The sequence below is a fragment of the Gavialis gangeticus genome, unplaced genomic scaffold (assembly GCF_001723915.1).
Source record: "Gavialis gangeticus isolate Ggan-Ray unplaced genomic scaffold, GavGan_comp1, whole genome shotgun sequence".
NCBI classification, from domain to species: Eukaryota; Metazoa; Chordata; order Crocodylia; family Gavialidae; genus Gavialis; species Gavialis gangeticus.
Window position 1 is genome coordinate 182,460 of NW_017728995.1, and position 12,260 is coordinate 194,719.

Sequence of the window (12,260 nt, forward strand, 5' to 3'; positions counted from 1 at the left end):
CGCGTGTGGAGCCGGAGGCGGCAGCGCTGAGCCCCGTGGTCCGCGCTGGGCTTCCCCCTGCGGAGCATCGCCGGCCGCGCTCGGCCGTGCCGGGGCAGGGGAGCGGAGCCCTGGCCCACGAGCAGTTGCACCGGGCCCTCGGCGCCGCGTAGCGGGGCCTCCTGCCTGGCGGGGACCCTCCAGCTCGGGTTTCCGAGCAGCCGAGGCCCCTGGTGCCGCAGGACCGGTGTCACGACGAGTCCACGACGAGCAGCGCTTCCGCGCCGGGCGCTTTCCAGACGAGCTAAGACTCCCTGGCAAACTTCCCGTCGTTTGGTTTTCTTCCCCAAACGAGCGACTAGCTGTGCCTTTCTGCTCATCCACTTGTAAATCCTTGTCTGCAGCGTAAACCTAGTAATCAATTAAGGGCAAATCCGAGGAGGACACTTGCTGCATGGACCCTCCTTGGACTTGCTACAATTCCTTTATTTTTTAGTAAAAGGAACACTGTTCTCGGCTCCAGGTGATTCTTCCCTGTTGTTGTGGGAAACAGTTTAGAAGTAGAGTGAATTGCAGCGTTATGCTGATCTGTCTGGAAAGGGCCAGAGGTACTTGCCTGCTCCATTCTTGGAGCAAATTTAATGGGTTCGGCAGCTGTATTGCGCTAACTTGAGTTTCAGAAAAGGTTTCCAGAGCATTGTCTGGGCAGTAGGAGAAAGTAATATCAGGATGAGGGAATAAAACATTTGAGCCTTTATTTCTTGTACACCTATTGAAGTCTAGATTGAGTGGAGTTGTAAGTAACCGTATAGTGTTCCTTGCCTGCACATCTGCATCCTCATCCTCACTGAGGTACCGTAGGCCTCTACAGACCTCTAAGCGCATGCTGTCCCTGAGAGGTCTCACTGAAATATTTCTACCTAATTTAAACAAATACCTCAAATTCACAATTCTGTTTCATTAAACTATGTTGTGCCTTTGCAGCAACAGCATACACAAGAGTACAAATTCTTTCCAGGCTATGCTGTAGTATTGTTATTGTACTGTTGCTCTCCTTTTTTCAGGAGACTATCTGGTAACAATTGAGGAGAAAAACAAGGCTACCTCCCTGCGAGCTTATGTGAACTGGAGATGCATGTCAACTGGGAACTCTCGCGTATGCGTCCGGATGGTGGGTCACGAAGTGGAAGAGTCCTATAGTGCACTTTCTAAAGAGCAGATGTCCATTGTGGAAATGCCTCTTTCAGACCCTCCGCTCTGCATCTCTTGTTGTCCTGTAAATGGTGATCTTCTTGTGGGCTGCAAAAATAAACTGGTCATGTTCTGTTTGAAATACCTAGTGATAAATCCTGATTTCAGTGTATTGGACTTCGAACGCTCCTTAATTTTGCACATAGACAATATCATCCCGGCAGAAATTGCACTTTGTGCTGGGTATGTAGCCATAACAACAGAACTGGATGTTTTAATCCTGAAGCTGAAATCAGTTCAAAAAGGTGCAGATGATACTGAACTTTGTGCTCACGAGACCAATGCACCAGAAAAGCTTGTGGATGAAGGTAAACTGGAATTTAATTTTCCTTTCCCTAGAGTCTGGAGATAATCTGATTCATTTCAAAATGTGCTCTAACAGGTTGATTTCCCCTCTCGCCTTCAAAAATGTTTATGAACATCTTTGAAGTGATGGTGCTCTTTAAATATATGATTTCTGATTGAAACATCTGTACTTGCTAGAGTTATAAATAACATCCTAAATGACTACTGAATCTGCAAACACATAAATCAATACTTCTTTGTACTTCAATGAAATTGCGTATGTATACAAAGATAAGTAAGCACTTACAGGATTAGACTCGAAACTTGAAGAGAACTGAGAAAATAGTTTTTCAGTCTTTTGCTTTCCATACTTGACATTATTTTGGGTAGCTGATTTCAGTGTTTCTTTGCATAGTTAGAGAAACATGCTATAGAAGACTGGTGATGGAGTCCAGTCTCCAGCTATTGCAGGCAACCATATCATAATCAGTTTTTCCATTTTGGAAAATACCCAATAAGTGCCACAGGAGTAGAGGAAATATTTTTCATTTATTTTGAAAATATATATATATTTTTTAAAGCCATAAAAATAAACATAATGAATGATTCCTCAAACTAGAATTTAAAAAAAAAATACAATGCAGTAAAAAAACTAAATTGATGGCTTCTCTTGTAAATCTGTTTCTCATTGTTTGCAAGGATGAGCCTGAACTTCCTCTGATGATGGCTTCCATGCTCCTAGTGCAGTGCTTCCCAAACTGTTTCCTCAGCATGGTCCCTCACTTCCACCCCACACTGATGTTGTGGGGTTGCGACCCACCATTTGGGAACCACTGCTCTAGTGGTTCTTTTTACTTAAAAAATAAATTGGTAGGGGTAGATTTCTTTTGGCATGTTTTGGGGCACTGCTTTTCTGAGGAATGTGTTGTTAAAACAACACTAAACACTCCAATCCAGTTCTGTTTCATCTTGGTGCTACTAGGTACAGACACCTTTCTGAATGCCCTTAGTTTTATTTGAAGAATCTGTTCCTTCAAAAGCCATTTTGCAGTTCTTGTATTGGGCTAGACACCTTTTTTCTGTCCTATCCCTTGACTCTTAGGTAGTTTAGCAAGAAAATTTATCAAGACACAACAAACTTCAGTTTCTCATTTAAAACAAACTTCTGCAGTTTTGAGGTGGGTGATACTAACTATGTAGCTTCACTTGAAGTGTTTAACTGAGTCTTCTGCCTTCTCTATCCTGTCAAGAATTGCACTGCAGTCATTTGGAAAACTGATACAGTATTTTAATTGTTAAGGTTTAAAAGGTGAAGCCCGTTCAGCACTCTCTTCCCAGTTTGAATCGGATGACTTTGTCATCTGTCAGAAGCCTACGGAACTGCTTGGGGAAGACAGTGAACTGTGTGGGATATCTGTCACGCTGGAATCAACAAGGTTAAATACTGAAGATGCAGAACACTTCCAAGTGTGTTACATCCTATACCGGTAATAAAAACCTTTTGTGTTCCTGTATTATATTACTGCTTTGTTTTTTGGGAACCTGGAAATAAACTATTGCTCACTTCTAATTTTTAGAACAAATTTCTGATTATTGGATGACAGTCAAAGTAGAAGAGTTTTGCTTTGAGGTGGAAGTATCGTTAAATCCATCCCTTGGTCTCAAAGCTTTTGAACTGCCTAGCCTGCAGTCAGTCTCTGCAGGAGAACGTAACTTGTTGCTCCACTCCAACATGGAATTACTTTGTATTTTTGGTGTGGAGTAATTGCCTAGCTGGGTGGAGGGTGGATGGGGACCGTGTACTGCCACAGCACTTTCTCTTGCAGTATGTAGGAGGGTATGGAATCCTTGGCGTAGGCTCTCTTCGTTCTGACTTACCTGTAAAAAATTGTACCTGAGCACTGCTACCATGGGGTTGTGGCCTTGTTCTGGTGCACTTGTTCAAGTGATGATCTTTATTGGTTGAGGCTACATAGTCTAATGGACAGGTCACTGGGCAGAGTATCAGGAGTTACTTTCCTTTGACTTCCTGTGACCTAGTATCTGACCTATCAGAGGAGTTTGAATATCTGCGGCATTATCATCTTCTGCTGGACTTCTAGATATGTGGTACCTCTGAAAATGTTTTTCTAGAGCTGAAAGGAGGGACTGTGATCAACTTTGGGAAATGTTCAGAACCCCTGTGGATTAAAAATGCGTTAAGTAAAAGTGAAAAGTATTTAGGTTAGTTTGCTAGCAAAACCATGAAAGGATGTAGTTAGGGACTTACAGAATTCCTAGCAAGAAATTTCAAAATAAGCCAGGAAACAGAGTGATATGTAAGTGAAGGGAAAGGATGGAGAAAAATGCTGGTTGTAGTTGAACTGAGTATAATAGTACAAAGTTAGATTTGGGATTCAAATTCATTGTAGTCTTACCTACATATACTAACCTGTAGTATCCAGTGCAAACAACGGATGGAGGTCCTTGATCATAGGAGCTTGAGGTACATACAAGTATTGGAATCTGAGTATGCTATACTCTTCCTACATGAAATGTGCTAGTAGTTAGACAAGTAATATAATAATCAATAGAGCCTTAATGCATCACCCTCTGTGATTATTGCTGTTTGTCCTCGTTTGGTATCTTGGAAGTGGTTTATAATTGATAGTATATGAGGATTTCTTTTTTTTTCCTCCTCACTCAAGACGGTTTACTCCAGATCTGTCATCTTTTGTCTTTTCCGTTGAAGAAACCAAGTTGCATTCTCTTCAGATGCTGCCTATGTACCAGACAGGTAAATAGAAGTGTATATATACAGTATACATATATAGTGGCCAGCTTAGCTGGCTTCCATTGGTGCCAAGGTTTTTTTGCTACAGAAGTTCCAGGGGAAATCCTACTTTATGTACCCTTTCTTTGTATGCAGTTCCTGTTTCGGCGCTTAAAAACTTTAAGGGAAAAATAAGTTCCTCCTTTTCAGTCATTTATGTTGAGCTTTATTAAAACCAGTCACAAACTCTAATTTTGTTTCCGTGAAGTTTGTGCAGAATTTAATTAATAGAATATTAATACCACATCCTGTCTGTGTAGCAGACTAACTTCCAGTAGCATAAAACCAAAACCTTAAAGGCTGCAGTTGAGAGAAGAATGGTTGAAAAACACCTGGTCTTACCCAGTTCACTCTCCCTTTCAGTATCTACTGTCTGCCACTGTGACAATTCTTTTGGCCTTAAAAATGCTGGTCACAGATGTTAAATTTTTATTAATGTTAACACAAGACACTTAATTGCCTTTGTGTTCTATTGGAATAAACAGTGGACACATAAGAGTGACATATACAATCAAAATCTTTGCAAAATGCTTTTTAAGTATATAGTAAATTGACTATTAGCAATATTTCCTTCTTTTTATATCTAGGAAGTTTCACGACGGACAACAGAAAAACTGCAGCCAAGAAAGAATTGCTGAGTCTCTTCTGTTTTTTCTCTTTGCCTCATGTTGGGTATCTCTACACAATTGGGAATTTAGTGGAATTGCTCTCTACTTACCAGTATTCAGAGAAATCAGAGCAGGCAGTTCTAACCCCTCAATTCCTCCATGTTATTACAAGGTACTATGTTTGGAGTTGTGTTCTTTGTATTCATGAATTCATACCTGCATTTCATCTTGTCACTGAAATAGTCTTTGTATTCGTATCCCCTGTTGCACACCCCCTCCCTATTACAGTTCTTACCTTTTTTATTTTTTATTTTACTGCACTATACAGTCCTCTCTAAACAGTGAAAAATTAGTTATTGCCAATTTTCTTTTGAATTGTATTGACTTTTTTCTTTCCTTCAGTAATAGCCTGCAGTGTTTCACAGTCCGGTGCAGTGCAGCAGCAGCTCGTGATGAGGACCCATACATTGATACAACTGTGAAGGTGTGCTCCTAGTAGTCTTATGGCTGATGTAAAGCTTAAAGTGAATATGGGTACTAAGAAGGCCTTTTCCTCAAGTTGTTTAGTGTCTAGTCCTTAAGTTTCGTTAGTTTCTATAGGCTGAAGCAACAGAATAACACAAAAAAAGCATTAAAGATTTGGCAATGGTGTAATGCTATTGTTCCAGTGGATACAGTACATATACTGCTGTTCCAGTGGATGTGTAAACTAGCTTATGCAGGATCTATGACTGCTTTTTTAGAGCCTAAGCTATTAACAAACTATTTGCAAAGGCTTTATGGAGGAGTGTTTGCAACTTAACTTCCTTCATTCTTGTCATAGTCTGCAAGGTTCAAAATTCTCCTTATGGGAGCTGATGACCTCAGCTGATGTAGCAACTGTATCTCCCCTCTTCATTCGGTTATTTTTCAAAGTATCCTCAGATGCCGTAGGGTAAAAAGACTTAAGTTTGAAGTCTGTCCTCTCCGTATACTGTTGATAAGTGATAACCTACTGAATTATGCAGGACTGAACAAGTATGTAAATATTTATTAGGACAGACAGGCTGAAGTATGCTTGAACTATGTACTTGGGGAATTCCTTCTTTGGCAGTTCTCTAGGCAAGTGAAATAAGGAAGTTCAAAGGTTTGGAAGACTTGCATGCGCTGTATTTGCTAGATTCAGGCAAGGTTTTTTACCCATTTTAATATAGAGTGGGGGGACCCTTCATCTTGGAATCAAGTGCAAGGCAATGGGGGAGGGTGGCAGAGGCAGCTTCAGAGCCGCAACTGCTGCCTGCCCCCTCCCTCTCATCGTTGCTCCTGTGCTGGCAGGCTCTGTCCTGTTGCAGCCTGGGGCACAGAGCACAACCCCATCTGGCCTGGATGGCCCCATGCTTAGTTGCTTCCAAAACTGAGGTTATAATTTGTCCATATTGAAAACTCTTGACAACTATAGCTATACAGACAACTTTTAATTCTAACTTTCATAGCTTATTTCAGCAAGAATAATCTCCTGCTTTTATAATTTTATTAGATGTACTATTTAAGAGAAACTTTTAAAGATAATTCAATCTTAACCCGCATATGAGGTTAGGTTTTTTTCCCCCCTCCCACGTGCCTCTCCTTTTTATCTTGGACCTCTGATCCTTAACTTCAATGTGATTTTTTTTTTTTTTTTCTTTCTCCTTTTGCAGGCTTGCCCACCTGTGTCTTTGGATGTGTGTGCATTAAGAATGCAGCTTTTTATAGGGCTGAAAGCCATTTGTCACTTCAAAAACCATATAATTATTCTAACTAAGGCAGATACTGAAGATATTACTGAAAGAAGGAGGCCTTCAAGAAGACTCCTGTAAGTGCTGTAGTTTAGCATTGAAGTTTCGGGTTCAGATTGAAGGAGATTGCGTGAAGAGTCTGTGTATCTCTCGGATATGGAATTCTGTTCAAAGTGGAGAATAGTAATAACATTTTTGAATTTATAATGAGTCTCAGTGCATCAAATGAAATGGTCTCTCTGCAAATGGATTTTCTTTTAAAAACGACAAAAACTATAATTCACTAAAAATTATTTTGGCAGCTATAACATACAAAATGTCTAGACTACAAACTTCAGGTTATTTAAGCAAAGGTGGTGCATATTTAATGTACAGAACTAGGTGGTGACCTCTTATTATAATATACCCTTGGCCAATACCTTAAGAATCAAGAATTCTAAGTATTAGACATACTATTTTATATAAACCTTGTAATGAAAAGTTACTGAAATGGCAGAAGTGCAGTGATTGTTGTGTGCAATGCAAGTAACGATATTGGGACAGATGATTCATTGGTTTAAATTGTTTAGCTCCCGTTAAGTCAATGGTATAAATTTTCATCTAGCTGAGGCTTAGCCCAAAGGTCCTTATCCATGACGCTTTTTTTCATCTATAGCTTTGCCTGTACATGGAGTTATTCAGGAATGGCTATTGTGCTTTCAATTCATGTCCTACTCTAATATGAATTAAATTTCAAGTGTAAACAAGGCCTAAAAGGTGTATTTGTATATATGTGATTTTTTTTTTTGATCAGTTGTGAAATTGATGATAACTTGTGTTCATATACATAACATTTGTTCAGACAGCATCTCTTCTTTTTACTTGTATCTCTTTTCAGTTCGAGAAAAACTGGTAGTGTTACACTCACGGCACCTTCCGAGTCAGAATCTGGCTGGAATTTATATATAGTGAACACTATTTCAACTATTCAACTTTACAAAGAAATGGTATTGCTCACCTGTTTCTGATTCTTTGAGATAAAATACAGTATAGTAGATTAGAGGTTTGTGACCTATCTTAGCTGTGGATATCTTGCTATGCATTAGTCACAAATAAATAAGACCTAAGTATGTCCTGTATTTGTTCCAGGTAGACTACAGCAGGACGTATGAAAACTCAAGAACTGAGAGTTGTATCCATCTTTTAAGCGAGGCTCATTTATTAGTCCGAGCAGCTCTAATGGATCCAGGTCTGATAGAATTAGAAGAGGAGGAGGAGCTCCTGGCATCATTCAAAGAAAGTTGTGCTCTCCTAGGAGACTGCTATAGCAGGTTTGTATTAGTACATCACTTCCACATCCACTGGTTTTTGTTTTTCAAAGGTGTCCTCCTAGGGTCACTTCTGAAGAAATCTGGATCCTTTTATTTTCTTCGCAATGCAGGTTTTAAGTAAATACATTCTGGTGGGGAAGCCAGCATTTTTAATTTAAATTGCTTAAGCTTCCACTCACTAGGTTTGTCTTGTCTTGACTGGATATATACAGATGTTGAAATGTTGTGAGCCAGACCATACATATTGGGGTGAAATTTTTGTTTAAAGAGAATGTTACAATGGTGTCTAATTTTATTTATTGCATCACTTTTAGGTTTGACACAAAGGATTACCATCTATCCCTGCCTTACTACAAAATGTCTGATTTGTCCATGACTGAAGTTTTGAAGAGAATGGACTCGGAAGAGGACAGAGCACAAAAATATCAGAGAGGATTTATTTTTTACTTAAATCATTCTCTTTATGAAGAATTAAATGAAGAATTAAGTAAGGTAGGGGTGTGAATTGTTTTTTAAATGTCTGCTTATTGCTGTTTTTGAGGAGATTGTAACATTTCTAAAAGAAACATTGCTTAAATCCTGTAAAGCTGTCCATTTTCTCATTCATTTATTATTGTCTTTTTCTTTGAGATGCACAGAGAGTCTTTCTGGTTTTGTTGTCTACATAGCAACAAGGTGTAATTTCTATACAAATATAGAGATTAGTAGTGAAACTCTTCTCAAAGAACATCCAGGATGCGTTCCCATGCCTTCACCAGGGACAAACAGCAGTGGCACATGTTAGCAGTACAACATGTGCCGCTGCTACTTGTCCCTGAGAAATGCCTGTGCATGCATGTTCTGGTGTGCAGCACATTGTCCCAGGTGGGGTATGGGGAGGCTGGGGCTGGCCCCAGCAACCTTACCTGGGGTCCTGAGGGCCTCTAGGAGCTGGAGCCAGAGCAATTTGGTAGCACGGAGCCTTGCCGGCAGCTAGAACATGGCTCCAGCCAGCAAGGTTCTATTTCTGGCAGCGCATGCTGCCGCCACGTACACATCCCACTTTTTTAAGGCACCATTTTTTTTTTGACACTGGCATCTCCCAGTGTCAGCCCCCCTCCCCCTCTCCCACACAGCAAATTAGCATCACAGGGAATGCCTACATATGTGGTGTGCAGTGCCTCAGACAGATTTGCAGCACTGCATACTTCATATCCACACTCGTCTGGATGCCCTCCCCATGGCTTTTGCCATTGTGATGCTTAAAATCTATATCGGAACCTTTTTTGCTACCTACAATAGTAAACAAATCAAAACCATGGATCCACATGCCACTTAACATTAAAGGGTGTTAAGATTGCACTCTGGGTGACGTTCACGTACCTCAGGGAGATTTTTGGTTTAGTCTGCTCCACTCCAGTGTATGAAAGAGACTTAACTACACTCAACTTTCTTCTTTTATTTCTTTCTCCCAATGTATATCTGAAAGGTTAAGGCTACTTTAAATGACTCCTATTTTAATAGGAATCAGCTGCAAAAGTGCTGCAAATATTCCATCTTGCTGAACCAAATCAGCTACCTCATGTCCTTTGTAGTCCTTGCATGAAGAATGTATGTCCATCAACGGCCATGGAATATCTGCAGAAAGCGGAAAGAATTGTGCCAGCATCGGTGGTGACACTAACAAAAGCTGCCATGGCTCTGAAAATGGGAGACCTGGAGACATGTAAACGTGCGATGGATCGCTATACAGAGGTACAAAATATAGCACTTGGAACCAGTTGGTTCTCATTTGAAGCCATGCCCTTTGTTAAACTGAAGCCAGTAGACTTGGCACATGGTTATACTTAACAACCCACCTCTACTGGACTGTTTCCATACTTACCAAAACCTTTCAGTGTTCGTAGTATGAGCCCTTGTAGAGTCATGTGGAGGTGGCATCCCACATAGATGCTAGTTTCCTTGTATTGAGATTTCTAGGGTCAGAAGGGACCTTGTAGATCACTGAGTCTGACCCCCTGCTCTAGGCAGGAAAGAGTGCTGGGGTTAAGTAACCCTAGCTAGGTGCTTGTCTAATCTCTTCTTGAACACCTCCAAGGTAGGGGAAAGCACCACCTCCCTTGGAAGCCCATTCCATATTTTGGCAACCTTCACCATAAAGAATTTCTTCCTTATGTCCAATCTAAATCTATTCTCCTTCAGTTTGTGGCCATTATTTCTGGTAACCCTGAGGAGTGCCCTGGTAAACAGAGTATCTCCTATTCCCTGCTGACCCCCCACAATGAGTTTGTAGACAGCCACAAGATCACCTCTCAGCGTTCGCTTGTGGAGGCTGAAGAGATTCAGGTCCCACAGTCTGTCTTCATAGGATCTTACCTGCAGGCCCTCAACCATATGAGTAACCCTTTTTGAACCCTCTCAAGGTTATCCACGTCCTTCTTGGAGCGTGGCACTCAAACCTGGATGCAGTACTCCAGCTGCAGTGTAACCAATGCTGCATAGAGGGGAAGTATCACCTCCCTAGACCTGCTTGTGATGCACCTACTAATGCAAGACAGAGTGCAGTTAGCCTTTTTTATTACCTTGTCACATTGACGACTCATGTTCGTTTTTGCATTGACTATGACTCCGAGATCCCTTTCCGCTGCCGTGGTACTCAGAATGGTACTTCCCAGTCTGTAGGTGTATTGGATATTCTTTCTCCCCAGGTGCAGCACCTTGCACTTATCCTTGTTAAATTTGCTTCCTATTCTGATTTGCCCGCTTCTCCAGTCTATCCAGATCTGCCTGAATTTGCTCCCTGCCCTCCAGTGTGTTTTACTAAACCCCATAGTTTGGTGTTGTCTACAAATTTGGACAGAGTGCTTTCAACACCCTCATCCAAATTGATGAAGATAGTGAACAGTACTGGTCCAAGGATTGAGCCTTGGGGGACACCACTGCCCACATCTCTCCAGGGAGAAACTGATCCATCCACCACCACTCTCTAGGTGTGTCCCATAAGCCAGTTTTTTCACCCACCTTACTGTGAAAAAATCCACATCACAGCTACTCAGTTTGCTTGTAAGAATTAGGTGCAACACTGTGTTGAAAGCCTTTTAAAGTCCAAGTAAATAACATCTATCTCCACTCCTGCATCTAAGCACTTTGTGACCTGGTCATAAAAAAAGGCCAAGTTAGTCGGGCAGGATCTGCCTGCTATAAACCAATGCTGGTTTCCCCTTAACATTGTATTACCTGCTGGCCCCTGACAAATGTGATCCTTTATGATTTTTTCTAAGGTCTTGCCAAGAATAGAGGTGAAGCTAACCAGCTTATAATTACCTGGGTCCTCCTTCCTTCCCTTCTTGAAAATAGGGATCACATTGGCCCTTTTCCAGTCTTCTGGGACCTGTCCTGAGCGCCATGAGCACTCAAACAAGCTCAGGCCAGTAGTTTTGCTATGACACCGGCCAGCTCCTTTAGTACCCTTGGGTGAAGATCACTGGGGCCCACCGACTTAAATGTATCCAACCCTTCCAAGTGGCTCTTCGCTAGGTCAGCACTAACCATAGGTGGATTGGTATTTCTTTCATGCCAGACTAAAGACTTACTGGGAGGTGTGTTTGTATCCATGTCCAGGAACACAGGTGCAAAGAAATAATGTAAAAGCTCTGCTTTATCCGTCTTATCTTTTACGAGTTGCCCTAGTCCATTCTGTAGAGGCCCTACATTACCCTGCGCTTTGTTCTTGTCCCTATGTACTTAAAGAAGGATTTTTTGTTATCCTTAATCTTTGTTGCCAACTTGAGTTCTGTATCTGCTTTGGCCTTCCTCACTGCTTCCCTGCAAGTGTCAGCCAAGCAGGTATACTCTTCCTTGGTGGCTGCCCCCTGCTTCCACAGCCTGTAAGCCTCTTCTTTCCCCTGAAGGCTCTGGATTTCCCTGCTCAGCCAAGAAGGATTTTGGCTATTTTGCCTCCCTTTATGTGTACTGGGATGGTACCCCTCTGTGCCTGCAGGATCAGTCCCTTGAGGAACTCCCACCCTTCTTGGACTCCCATCTCACAGATGTAATTATCCCTCAGTCCCACCCTAACTAAGCTCCTGAGCTCATTGAAGTTGGCCTTCTGGAAGTCTATCACTACTGCCCTACTAGTTGTCTTTCCCACTTTTTGTCAGATAGTCAATCCTATCAACTGGTGGTCATTATCCCCTAGGTTACCTTGCACCTGTAGATCCCCCCACCAAGTCTTCCCCTGTGGCCAGCACCAAGTCAAGTAAGGCATTTCCCCTACTGGGAC

At 41.6% G+C, this 12,260-nt stretch overlaps 1 protein-coding gene across 1 annotated transcript in view; it reads left to right on the forward strand.

Annotated features, from left to right (window-relative positions):
* Positions 1-348: 348 nt before the first annotated feature.
* HPS3 (HPS3, biogenesis of lysosomal organelles complex 2 subunit 1) overlaps positions 349-12,260 on the forward strand; it is a 26,959-nt gene continuing 15,047 nt past the window's right edge. Inside the window, exons 1-10 of the mRNA XM_019503117.1 lie at positions 349-1,538; positions 2,816-3,002; positions 4,203-4,291; positions 4,915-5,107; positions 5,338-5,419; positions 6,612-6,766; positions 7,567-7,675; positions 7,818-7,999; positions 8,314-8,491; positions 9,503-9,733. Of these exons, the coding sequence (XP_019358662.1) occupies positions 1,115-1,538; positions 2,816-3,002; positions 4,203-4,291; positions 4,915-5,107; positions 5,338-5,419; positions 6,612-6,766; positions 7,567-7,675; positions 7,818-7,999; positions 8,314-8,491; positions 9,503-9,733 (1,830 nt within the window). The 5' untranslated portion in view covers positions 349-1,114. The remainder of the gene's footprint in view (positions 1,539-2,815; positions 3,003-4,202; positions 4,292-4,914; positions 5,108-5,337; positions 5,420-6,611; positions 6,767-7,566; positions 7,676-7,817; positions 8,000-8,313; positions 8,492-9,502; positions 9,734-12,260) is intronic.